The 13,468-nt window shown below is 41.4% G+C and overlaps 1 protein-coding gene across 2 annotated transcripts; it reads left to right on the top strand.

Moving 5' to 3' along the window:
• Positions 1-963: 963 nt before the first annotated feature.
• Positions 964-10,521, top strand: myb (MYB proto-oncogene, transcription factor). Of its 2 annotated transcripts, XM_022768342.1 has the most exons (16): positions 964-1,047; positions 3,282-3,399; positions 3,644-3,715; positions 3,985-4,077; positions 4,955-5,175; positions 5,802-6,027; positions 6,152-6,220; positions 6,320-6,424; positions 6,902-7,168; positions 7,349-7,504; positions 7,796-7,914; positions 8,001-8,115; positions 8,207-8,302; positions 8,610-8,708; positions 8,925-9,008; positions 9,120-10,521. In XM_022768342.1, exons 1-16 carry the CDS (start codon positions 1,025-1,027, stop codon positions 9,228-9,230), a joined length of 1,974 nt encoding a protein of 657 aa, XP_022624063.1. In that variant the 5' UTR covers positions 964-1,024; the 3' UTR covers positions 9,231-10,521. The 2 variants fall into 2 exon arrangements, with proteins under 2 accessions (XP_022624063.1, XP_022624055.1); XM_022768334.1 differs by lacking the exon at positions 7,349-7,504.
• Positions 10,522-13,468: the final 2,947 nt, after the last annotated feature.

Raw genomic sequence — 13,468 nt, 5'->3', positions numbered from 1 at the left:
ACAACTCGGATTTATTGCACATATTATCTCAGCTTGCCCTTTGAGTTATGTGTCATAAATCCACACAAAAAGTAGAAGTGTCACTGCATTTCTGCATTTAACGTTCTTTGTCTAGACGAGCACAAAGGCTCATTTTATCGCCAAACGATAAGACATGGTCTTGCGTGTTTTATCACTGAGAAACATCTGTATCTGTAACACCAGCAGGCACTCTACAAACAGGTAGCCGAGCACAGAAAGCGTTTCAGCATCGCTTTCCTCGCATGCCAACAACCCATTCCGCAATTGTTTACTTCGTCCAGATGCATTGGTTTCCTTCTCCTTTTCCGCAGAGGAGAAGTAACTCATGAAAATTGTTGACAAAAAGTGTTTAGCGCGGACAACCAGGCAAAACGCGCGTTTAACAAGTCTAAGCTGTGGTGTCCTGGTGCCTTCAAGAACACCTCGTAAATTGTTAGAACAATCTATTTGCACACACTAGCTCTCTACACTGTTGTCCTTGAAGCAACTAAGATTATCCAACAAACTCTGAATTGACACTTTTTTTTTATTTGTAGCATATTATTCTGTCACATTTTAATCATGGTATTTGTAAATTGTAATTTTATGGTGTAGCTCTTGCTTAGAAGTCTTAACCCGATTAGACCTGGATAGTACATGTTCACTCTCAACAAAAGAGCATAAGTTAATATTTTTTCTGGAAATACAATAAAGATATCAAAGAAAGATTTTATCGCTTTCTTGGATATGAACCAAGACTCTGGCTTTTCCCGTGTTTGTTCAAATCTTAATAGCAAAATGTCGTATTGTCTTGAAATAGGCCGACTCTGAGTTGGGCATGCGCAATCGGCCGCACGCGCTCAGGAGCGCCAAATTTACCGGGATACGAGGGGAGGGAGGAGCAGTAGTGGCAGCAGTAGTTTAAATTAATGTCAACCTTCCTGCTCGCCGGCAGAACAAACTCAGTGCAGATAGCGAAAGTACGTGCTCAGCGCAACCTGCGAGCCGCTCTACACACTTTAGCATGGCTCGGCGGCCGAGAAACAGGTAAGCTCAAACAGCTCTTTAACTTTCTAACTTTCTTATTTTTTTCATGTGCGTCTTATATGCAATTGCTGTTTTCATCTTGTTTCTCTTCTCATTACTACTGGATACGGCGTGAGGTTGAGGAGTTACGGGTGCATCTTACTGACAGAATTTATGTTTTTTTTCATGATATATTTGTGTTTTTCTGCTCTTTTTGTGTTTGTGAACCGTTTTGTTTTCTCGGCCGTTGAAACTGAGTAGTGGTGTGGGTGTCTCGCTCGCGCGCTCATGACAGGTGGTGGTCATCTGGCATGTGCGCTCCTCGCGCTGCTGTCAGTGGTGAGAGAGAGAAAGGAGCCTCTTTCTATCTCTGTCACTGCCCCTCTCACACACGCGCGCGCGCATTAATAACGTTAGGCGGGTGGACAGGCGCGTGTCACGCTGTGCGCTAGACTGTGCGTGGATATTGGTTTTAATAGGAGCCTATAATAAACACAATGCAACATGACGCCTGTTTATATCTGCTTAAACGCACTCAGTGTGTTTTGCAACAAGCAATTTCATATACTAAATTTAGTTTATGATGGTTTTGAAAATATTTATATTTCATCAGACTTTGGTTTTCCTGGTGACCATCACTCCAGTCAGCCACACAGACAGATGTTTTCATATTCAAATTTGTTCAACTTTCAGATTGGATATATATATCTGGCATAAAGGTGATTTTTAAACCCGCCTTGATAAAATGTGCATACACCCTGAATGCTGCCGCAGCATCTCAGAAAGCGAAGGGCGCCCACTGTTATTTTGGAAACTGCGCTTTCATAGGGTCCTCTATGTGCACTTTCCCCCGAGGCGAGGCTGCGTTTTTTTGTATTTCCCTTGTTTTGATACACCATTCGCCTCAAATTGAATCTTTACCCGCTCACCAACGTACCGTTTTACAACTACACTTTCTTGAAGGGCATCGATCGCCACATCCTTCCCCTGAAAAGCATCTGGTTAGACTACTTAAATTAAGCATGCGTGTCAAGTGCGGGTTGTTGGTTTATTCTCATGGTCTGACGCAGATAACCTGAGAAAAATGTGACGAAAGTTGACACAAAACCACCCGACTGATTGAAACAAGAGCAGTGGTCAACATTAAACTCCTCCACGGTGCACTTTTCAGTTGATTCATCACTATTAATATGAGTCATCGTCCTTTGTTTGCTTGTGTGTGCACACAATATTGACTGTTTCTTATTGATAAATACTTTTTATTTTGTTCTGAAATACATTAGGGTTGTTTGCTGGTTAAAATGGGAAATTCTTACCTAAATTATTATTTCAAGTTTTTTAAACCTAAAATGTGTCTAATATCACAGTTTTTTTGTCTGATTTTCCCTATGGCCATTGCTGTTAATCAGGTAGTCACACATCTGAGTAATCTGACAAAAAATAAGGAAGATTGTCCACAGTAAATATCCTCTTGTACAAGCACACACACACCTGTGTTCACAGGTTCCTGTTCACCTGTTGCACTGTATGACGCCAGAGTACCCTACCTAGCTTCCACATTTTCCATGGTCTACATTCTGATTGGTTAAAAAATAACCTGTCTGTGTGTGTGCATGCATGGCTGTGCTCCACAATGCCACTACAGGTCTGAACACGCCAGTCATGAAATTATGATCGCATGTGCCAATCCCAGTATCTGTGGAAACTAAAAACATTGGAACCTGTTCATCCATACCCCCTCCCTCCTACTGCTCTCTCTCTCGCTCTCTCTCTCTCTCTCTCTCTCTCAAAAATAACCTGTCTGTGTGTGTGCATGCATGGCTGTGCTCCACAATGCCACTACAGGTCTGAACACGCCAGTCATGAAATTATGATCGCATGTGCCAATCCCAGTATCTGTGGAAACTAAAAACATTGGAACCTGTTCATCCATACCCCCTCCCTCCTACTGCTCTCTCTCTCGCTCTCTCTCTCTCTCTCTCTCTCTCTCCTCTTGTGGGTGTCTTGGCTAAAAGCCTGCACCCAGACCTTCAAGAATGACTGGTTCTGTCTGTGTTGACACCTGATGAGTTAAAGAGTGGGCTGAGTTCTTTATGCACTCTGTAAAGAGATGATTAGGGAGCAGTTTGAAAATAGACAAGCACTTATTGTGCTATTATTTACTTTTCTATTACCTTACACTATTCTTTTTCACACAGCCACCACCTCTTTTTTTAAAATGCTCTCTCTTTCTCTCTCTCTCTCTCTCTCTGCAGTGTTTACAGTAGTGAGGAGGATGAGGAGGAGACCGAGATGTATGAACACGATTATGATGGATCACTGGCCAAAACAGGGAAACGCCACCTCGGCAAAACACGCTGGACACGAGAAGAGGTAGAAACACAGACACCTGCCCAAACAATACAAAATTTGCTGTTAATTACGAAATATTTCACACTTCACATGTTAGATAGAAATTGAAGAAATTGCCTCAAGAGAGATAATTTCCCAGGAACCTGGGAAAAATTTTTTTATAGTCTGGTCTTACCACATTCACAGACTAATGTGCTCATTTTAAAGGGCTGTGGATGATGTTAATTGCTGTGACTAAGTGCAACACGAATTCTCTTTTTTTCAGGATGAGAAGTTGAAGAAACTTGTTGAACTTCATGGATCAGAAGACTGGAAACTCATTGCAAGCTTATTAACTGTAAGTAGTAGGTCTGTGGGTACACACATGCATGTACATACTGTATACACAATGACACACAGGCACACAGAGACAGAGAAATAAGCATAACAATATCTAGCAATGCACGCTTGTGGCAAAGTGATGACAATTCAAGAGATTTTTGTTTAATTTCTTGATGAGTGCAACGTTTTTTTTACTACTACTAACTTAGATCTACTGATTTATATGGATGTAATCTCCCATAGTATGAGGATGATAACTAATGCCCTTGCTCTCTGACCCACCAGAATCGTACAGATGTGCAGTGTCAGCACAGATGGCAGAAGGTGCTGAATCCAGAACTCATCAAAGGGCCCTGGACTAAAGAGGAGGACCAGAGGGTAAGAAAATACTCTTTTAGAAACCCACAGTACTTTGTGGGTTACACATGAAACAGTGAATATCCTACTGTGGCAGAAATCTTGATTAAATTCTTTATAGCATTATAATATCTACATGAAGATGCTTCTCTGCAGAGAGCAGTCAGTGGTGACCTTTAACACTAGAGGGGTTTGTTACATTAGGTGGATACTACTCACAGGAAACAGGCAATCAAGTGTCATTCAGGGTGAAAAAAAAAACTATTACTTTATGTTCCTGATTGTGTGATTAAAGCAACTATTCTGTAGCAACTGCTACGCTGCTGTTGCACATTTTTAGTTTCCTAAAAAGTTGCCATTACTCAACAAGAAACGTGTTTAGTCTCTTACAACCTGTGAAGTGTTTATTGAACTCGTCCAAAGGAGTTATATTTCCACCCAGATGCCACTGTAATGATTAGCAGAGGGGCTAACGTTCCACTGGAAACTCCCTCAGTGCTCACCAGCAGGTGTTCTCAATCACCTCTTCAAAGTTGAAAGATAAAGAAAGAGGGAAGGAGGGAGGAGAGGAAAGAAGGAGAGGGGAAGGGTTCAGTGATACAGTGTAACAGTGTCTGAGATTTTTATGGATAACTAACAAGATTTTATTTTCTTTTTCTCTCTTATTTTGTCATATGCTATCTATTTTACCCCCCTATACTTTTTACTTCTTTACTTTGTTATTTTTCTTTCTCTGTACCCCTCTACTTCTCCCTCTCCTCCCTGTTATTGCGCCTTCCTTCCTCTTTCCTCATCCCCCTCCACTACCATTCACTTCTCTTCCCTTTCAACGCTCTTCCTTCCCCCCTCTTGCCTTTCCTCTTTCACTCCCGCACACACACAAACATGTCCACCCCAGGTGATTGAGCTGGTCCAGAAGTATGGAGCCAAGCGCTGGTCGGTGATTGCCAAGCACCTGAAGGGGCGAATTGGCAAGCAGTGCCGCGAGCGCTGGCACAACCACCTGAACCCAGAGGTAAAGAAGACATCGTGGACTGAGGAGGAGGACCGAATTATCTACCAGGCACACGAGAAGCTGGGCAATCGCTGGGCCGAAATCGCGAAGCTGCTCCCTGGCAGGTGAGGCAGAGATTGAAGAAAAGAGAAAGGTGGAAAAAAAGAGAGAAGCTAGATGAATCACTGAACCCTTGTTGGTTGGCTGCGCAATGTTGTGGTTGAGAGGATGAAATGGAGGGGGCACTGAAGGAGGAATGAAAAGAGAAGAAGCACACAGAACATTAAAGAAGATGGATGGGTGAATACATTTCCCTAGGATTACATAGGATAGGATTACAGAATAATTGGGATGGGAAAAAAAGTTGAAATATACAGTGTCAGCACAGGATGTTTTTTTGTTTTTTTTTTTTAGAGAAAGGCCTACAATGAAATGACAGAGACAAAGAGAATGAGAGAAAAAAGATACTGTAGTATGGACATGATTGTAATTGCTCTGTACTGAGAACCTTATCAATTTTGAGTGTGTGTGTGTGTGTGTGTGTGTGTGTGTGTGTGTGTGTGTGTGTGTGTGTGTGTGTGTTTGACTGAGACTTTATCTGTGTTGGTCTGTGTGTTTGCCTGTATTGATAACACTATCAAGTACCAATAGAGGTTCAGTAGAAGTCTTCACATTTGCATAGTTGTGGGTGTGCGGATGTGTTTTATAATAAATAACCTGTAAGCTAATAAGTGTCATTCATGACATGCAGGACTGACAACGCTATAAAGAACCACTGGAACTCCACCATGAGGCGAAAGGTGGAACAAGAGGGCTACCTGCAGAACACGTCAAAGAACAGCAATTCCTCACTCTCCATCGGCCATGGCTACGTCAAGACCACCAATCACATCATGGGTTTCCCCAACCACTCGCCCAATCAAGCGCAGCTGCCTCACTTGTCGCCAAGCTACACTTACATCTCCAACACGCACAGAGTGAGTGGGCTTTAAACTAAAACTTGGGATGTGGGCAGCAGAAACTCGATGGTCCTGATTGTGACTGTGTACCTCCGGGAGATTCATTCATTTGATGTAGACATGTTTCTCATTGGGTTAACAGGTGCCCTTCCCCATGGCCTTGCATTTGAACATCCTGAACATTCCCCAGCATGGAACCGCTGCTATACAGGTAAAAAAAAAAGCAAGGAAACGCAATATGATTTATCACCATAGTGAGGCAACAGGAGATTTCACTAAAATCACCTGCCTTCTGCTCTTGTTCTCTCAGAGACACTATAATGAGGAGGACCCCGAGAAGGAGCAGAGGGTGAAAGAGATCGAACTGCTGCTCATGTCAACAGAAAATGAGCTGAGAGGCCAGCCATCACTACCAGTGAGTCATTTGTGTGTGTGTGTGTGTGTCTGTGTGTCTGTGTGTGTATGTGTGCAAGTTTGGGTGTGGGTGAGCGTTGAAATTTGAAAGTGTGACAGCTCAATTTATGTGCATGTGCATTTGACCCTGGCTTTAAGGACAGTGGTTGGGTCTGTGTGTTTTTGTGAATAAGGAGGAGGAAACATCTGGGGGGTCTGTTTCTGCAAAAGTGATGAAACAGGACCTTATAACCATTTTTGTGTGCATGACCCCTTGTGCAACCCTCTACTTAACACATCTGTCGCCCTTTACATTAAAGTTCCCTTTCTCCTTCTCTTTTTCTCATTCGTTCAATTTGTACATCTCTTCCCTTATTGTCAGGCTTGCATTTTCTCTCTTGTGCTTGTTTGACACTTTTTACACTCTTATATTTTCAGATAATTATTGCTTGACACTTATTTCTAGCCCCTTAATCTTTACGTTCTTTTCTCCCCCCAGATGAGTTTGCCCTATCCGAGCTGGGTCAGCCAGAGCTCTTTGTCCAACAGCTCAGAGGGTGTGGCTATGTCGTTACCTCATCACCTGGCAGCCGCCCCTGCCCTGCCTCTCGACCAGAGCTGCCTGCCAGAGGAGAGCGCCTCTGCAACACGTGCCCACAGCAACAACAGCAGCAACAATAATAACAACAACAACAGCAACAGTCATCACAGTAGCCCAACGTTCTCAAATACTATTCCAGAGTTCATGGAATCCGTCATTGATTCAGTAAGTATCTGCAATGTGTATTAAGACTTTTTTTTTTTTTTTTTTGTTAATTTTTATGTGCTATGGCCAACTGTGTCCAGATGGAAAAGATAGCTTAGCAATTAGCAACATAGATCACAGTAGTGGGCCTTGACCCCTTTTTTCCCACCCTTTTCCCAGAGCCTCTCCTCAGTGGGTGAGGCCCCTACCAGTGGGTTCTTGGATAAGAGCATTCTCAAAACAGACAGGGTCTTGCCCAATCAGGGCTCAAGAAATGCTCACGGAGCATGGGCTGGTTTCATCTGCTCAACTCCCAAGAAATCACCAGTCAGAAATCTACCCTTTTCACCCTCGCAGGTAGTTAAAGCAGCTGCATGTGATCAGAATCCATCCAATCACCAAACTGCCATCTGATGACATCAAAAAACAATCATCCAGAATTAGTGTTTCTGCTGTTGTTTTCCATCTTTTTTTTTTATTTTACTTCAATTATTCCACCTTTTGAAGTCCTAGTCCTCTATCCTCATTTCCTCTCCATCTCTGTAGTTTCAGCTGAGTGTGCTCCTGTGATTTGCCAGATTGTTACTGCCTAAAACTCAACCTGTCAAACCTCTTTAATTGATTGGCTTCCCTCCTTTTGTTTCACAGTTTCTCAACCAGTCAATGAGCCCAGAACACTCCGACAGCGACAGCTTACCAATGAACTCACCTGTGGACTCCAAGCCTCTGATCGACCACTCTGTCAGGCCTCTGAAAGAGAATGAAATGTGAGTGGCTCTGTCTCCAATCTATTTTATTATGCAGATTTGCTGTTGGTGACGCTTTACGAACAGCGGTTTCTCTCTTCTCTCAGGTTCAGAACTCCAAACATTTGTCGTTCAATCCTGGAGTCATCACCACACACACCCACACCTTTTAGGTCAGCTCTGGCCCTGCAGGAAGCCAAGTACGGACCCCTCAAACTACTGGTAAGAAAGACACTAAAAATAATCTTTTTAACCACTGTTTTTCTTGTTATAGTACGCTTGAGACTCACTGGGGGATTTGTGTCTTTTCCAGAATACCCCTTTGGAGCAGCAGATGGTCAACTCCATCAAGCAGGAGCCGATGGAGTGTGCCATTGAGCCGCCTCCACTGAAGAAAATAAAACAAGAGGTACTTTCCACTAAACATAACCACTTACACATATGCAAAAACCATGCAGACAAATGTGAGACTAACATAAGAAGTTTTAGTTTTTATTTGTGGAGAAAGCAAAGGCAAGAATGAAAAGTGGAATGTACTTTCTGTTTGCAGTTGTGGTAGAAAATGTGGGTAAATGATTCGGGTTTTTTTCAGTTTTGCAACACATTGTTGATCTACTTTAGGAATAACTGGAAGTAGCTGTAGTCAAGGAAGCCAGTTTTGCATGACTCATGATAATTATGTACATTACGTGACTATGATGTGTTTTGGGTCTTAGGTGGAGTCCCCATGTGAGAGGAGCCCGTGCATGCAGTGGGAACCACAAGACCTTCACGCACAGCTCTTCTCTCCCAGTGGTCCTGCACAAGAAGTACCGGTAAGTTTACATTTGACCTTTAACACCACATTGCATACTCACAATATCCTCAAACCTTAATCTTCACCTAAAATAACACTTACCCTTAAAATATATGGAATACATGCCTCCCACTGCTTCCTCTGCTATTGTACTTTGAGTACTGATGAAGTGTAATATTGGTTGGGTACATCAGCTCGACTTGTGTATAACATGTTTTTTTACATTTTCATTCAGGACCTACTTACCAGCTCATTATTGAGTGAAGACGGACACAAAGTCTACCACCTCCCTCGCAGAGGCATGAGCAGCCCACTACAGGTGTGTATATGTTTGCATATGTGTATGTATTGATTTAGATTTATGAAATTGCAGCTATTGCATTTTAAATATAAAAACTCATCGTCCTCTTTCATCTTTCTCAAAAAATAGCTCAGTACCTGGGAGCAGGCGACCTGTGGGAAAACAGAGGAGCACGTTTTGGCCTCAGAGCAGAGCCACAAGTACATCAACACTTACCCTACGAGGACACTGGTCATGTAGACAGAGACACATGTTGATCTGGAAACATCGACATTCCTGCGCTGGACGCAGCGCGGCAGGTTTCATATTTGTTGTGGTACAACAGTTGGGAGAGGCTCTATGCCACTGGTGTTTTTACACTCACACTTGTTGGATTTCAACCAACCAAAGACTATAACTTTTTTGTTTTTTATATCTTTTACATAGAATATGCTTCGGGTTTTTATAAATGTTCGTCCTATTACTTTTTGTCTTGTGTTATTATCAGTGTTGTATTATAAATGGGATATGGTTGCTATATAATTTGCGTTGGGCTGTATTATTAATTACGAATTTTGATATTAATATAAAGAACAAGTTGATTAATTTATTTCTTTTATTTTTATTATGACTTTGTTGATGTTTTTTTTTTGTTTTTTTTTTTACAATTGGCCAATGGAGCAGTGTTGTAAGTTAAGTATTTAAGCCCTATTAGCATTATCATATATCTAAAGGCATATTAATGAATTCAAAACTGACCTCTGAAACTTTTCTGTTGCTTTTTTTAATAGAATATATTGGGTCTACTGAGAATTTCAAGTGTTTGGTCTGTGCCACCTCATATAAACACTTAAATACTACTAATTACTAAACAAGAACAGCTACGTCTGTTCTTACATCATTATTCAACTATGACCTATAATGTTTTTCACACCAGAAGGGGCCAGCCTTCTTAGTATTACCTGATCACCACATTGGCACCTTCATTTCAACTTTCAATTTATATCCGACCTTCAAAGTATCATGTACGAGGAAACATTCCATGAACAAACAATTATATTTGTTAAAATCTAAGTATATAGATACACACACATACACATACACATATATAATATAATTATACAATTAAAAACCTTGAATAACCTTGTATGTTTGAAACCATGAGCTTTCACCCAGTAAGCGTGAGACCAACCTGCACTTGAATTTTATATTCTCCATAAAAAAGCGAGAGTGCTAAACACTGATATTTTATATTATGCTACAAACAAAAGCCCAGTTGAAACTTTTGTATGGTTGTTGTTTCTTAACATTTCTTTGAATAGTTTGTATTGTTTTATAATGCATCTTCAATCATTTTGTTGTTATACTAAAACTGCAGTAGCCCATGTCAAACACTTAGCAGACAATCTTTTTTTTTTTATACATTTTAATGCCTTGTTTTTATACTAGCTTTTAAATGATTTTATAAAAGCATTTATACATGCCAAGTTTTGATGTTTTTTTTTATACTTTTCTATACTGCCTAGAAAATAAAGTGTGTTGTTTTATTACAGCCTTGTGTTCAGTGTCATTTTGGGATTATTATTTTAACAATATCTTAAAGAATATAACAATATCTTGAGTAGACGGTGCAATAGAAATTCAAAAGTTGTTCCCTTTTAAGGCAATAAACAACATTTCCATATATTTAAGATGTAAATATGCTTTTATTAGTCATAACTTCAGTCCAAATAACCTGTAGTGGTTACAAGTGTAAATAGCACTGTGAAGCCACACTATTGTCTGGAGCAATTCTTCTATTTGAAGTGAATGAACTGTTTGCTCTCTGGTGTTGGCAGAAGTGTAACCTATCTGTAGTATTCAAATTTTTGAGACGACTGTAGTATTCCAAGATACCCCCCCCCCCCCCCCAACCTGCAGATACAAAGGTTTGTGTGTATTGTGCAGAGCATATCATAAAACTTTCCCTCCATCTGCCAATTACTAAGTGTGCATAACTTTATCAGCCAGTGAAGGTAATAAGCAAATGTCCCCAACCGTTCTCTTTTTTTTCAGTGGATAAGGGGGACTACATGTTCCTGAAATATCCTGGTGAAGGAACAACTCCGTTCAACGTTCAACTCCTTTACGCAGAGCTTGAGTCTTAATTCAGACTGTGAGCACAAGTGAAAGTGAGTAGTGCACAGTTACTGTATAAAACACTTGCTCCTCATTGTTCTCCACAAACACATGCACACATGTATGAGCTCCACATTCAGTCTCTTGAGGAGACTTGTTTTCCTGTGAGACCATGAAAGCTAAGGGGCCCAGACTCAGACCAGGAGCTATATTTACAACCCCCTCCCTCCTGCAACCTGCACCCCCACCTCACATTGATCCACCACAGTGCCCTCAAACATAGATTCCCATCTCAAGTATGGGTCTCAGAGGGACACATAAACAGAAATGACATTCATCACGACAGACACAGCGACACAGCTATCAGGAACTGTGACATCTGAGGTGAGGCCAAACAGAAATAGTTTCCTCAGGGGTGTGTGTCTGCCTGCTGCACCTTTAAGTGACACATACAGCATATAATCATATTCATATATCTGAAGTTTTGGTTTTAGCTATAGTAACAATAATGGTGTAAACAGACGGCAAAGAGATGAGTGTGAATGAGTGAAATTCCCTGTCAGTAACTGTAGTGTGTGTGGTTGTGTGTGTGTGTGGTTGTTTGTGTGTGTGTGTGTGTATGCGTGCATGCGTGCATGTCTGTGTGTGTTTGTGTGTGTGTGTGTGTGTGTGTGTGTGTGTGGTTGTCTTGTGGAAAGAGGCCAGAGCAAGAAGCAGACTTTCACATTGGGAATTTCACCATCTTCTACAACACCCAAAAGAAAAAAAGAAAAAAGAAAAGAAAGACTCAAAACCCCAAACCCCACGAGATTCACAGACACCTGCTTCCACTGAGTGAGAAGGCAGCTGCCTGTGTGTGAGTGAGAGTGTGTGGACGGGTGGTGGTTTATTGGCAAAAACAATATAGACGGATGAATATTGTAAGACATTAACATCCTGTAGTGATAAAAAGGATGGATCAATGTCAGGGCATTTTAGGATTCAAACTTAGACTATTAGGGAGAAAACAGTTGGTCATCATAGATCTTGACACCGCTGACCATTCGACACATGGCTGTAGAAAAAGGCATCACTGACTCCAGTGTTTGCTCATTGTTATCAAGTGACAAATTGAATATATGAGGAATGTGATTATGTTATCATTAACAGTGCAGCGCGGCAATCATTGAAGAGAGGCAACAGGAGAGTGTGATACTGCACAATATCATCAATACACTGGCTTACAGTGTATTCACGCAGATACTGGATATCATCAGTGTTTTTCATGCTCGGTTCATTTTCGTTCAAAAGAGACTTATTGTCTCCAAGTGGCAAACATATTTTATTTCCATTAAAGTTCATGTAAAATAGCATAGGACAACTAAGGATTCATAGTACTGTAAAGTAAAAGGCTAAAACTGCTGCTTTAGCTGTGCTAAAGTTAAACAGGTACAGCAGGACTGTTGTGTTTTATAAAATCATGTAGCCACTATAACCAAGTTTAAATGCCTCCTATTTATATTCGCTTTAACAGAAAAAATGATGAATTGTAATATTAGATGTCACTGAGAAAGATCCAAATATGGGCTCCATAGCGTTCCCTTTACAGATGGTGAGATGTTTCCAGTTGCATCCTCCTCCACTTGGACTCCAGTTTTGCTTTTGGTCCAGGGTGCCATGGCAACAAGGATATAAAGACGTTGCTGTGTAGTAAGATAAGTCAAGAAAGACCTGGATGAAGGGTGACTGGTAAACAACTTTGTATGCAAACAAGCGCTTCAGATTTTATTTTCACATTCAGACTTAATTGGATTCCATTTTGACCCAAACTGCACAATCTAAAGGGTAAACATTTGTAAAAGAGATTTCTTATAATTGTTTTCAAATAATAATAGTAGATTTTTAGTGAAATACCCAGCTCTAAATGTCACTCTCACTACTGCATTTTTTATTCCATCCTCCTTTCCCTTTTCAAATCAAACATGTCTGTCGCAAGCAGATTGGCTCATAAATTCAGTTTGACATGTCACAATAGATTTATAGCCGGATGTTGCAGAAGTGGCGGGCTGCTGAAAACGCGCGTGCATACTCACAAAACACACACACTCCGTGCACTCACATGGTGGCCAGCGTGCCCTGGGCCTTCATAGATTACTCTCGCCCGATTTCCTCATTCCCTGGGTGCTGTTGTGGTCTGGAGATACTCAGGCAAGAGCAGCCGCTCCCTGCTGGCAGCGGTCAGGTAGGAGGGCTGGGCTGGGCTGTCCGGGCCTGATAACTACCCTACCCATCCATGAGGAGAGGAGCTGGGGGCAAAAGAAGAAGACAAGTGATGAAGAGACAGGGAGAGAGAGTCGTCTGGTTTCTTTCTGTATCTTATTCCACACCAACAAAAGTGAACC

The sequence above is a fragment of the Seriola dumerili genome, unplaced genomic scaffold (genome assembly GCF_002260705.1).
Source record: "Seriola dumerili isolate Sdu_G_001 unplaced genomic scaffold, Sdu_1.0 BDQW01000025.1, whole genome shotgun sequence".
NCBI classification, from domain to species: Eukaryota; Metazoa; Chordata; class Actinopteri; order Carangiformes; family Carangidae; genus Seriola; species Seriola dumerili.
The sequence above is the reverse complement of the archived record's forward strand: the minus strand, read 5'-3'. Positions and strand labels throughout refer to the sequence as shown.

Coding starts and splice junctions, on each gene's coding strand:
- myb (XM_022768342.1), top strand. CDS start 1,025: ATGGCTCGGCGGCCGAGAAACAG. Junction 6,028..6,151: donor ACATCTCCAACACGCACAGA/GTGAGTGGGCTT, acceptor TTGGGTTAACAG/GTGCCCTTCCCCATGGCCTT. Junction 7,505..7,795: donor TACCCTTTTCACCCTCGCAG/GTAGTTAAAGCA, acceptor TTTGTTTCACAG/TTTCTCAACCAGTCAATGAG.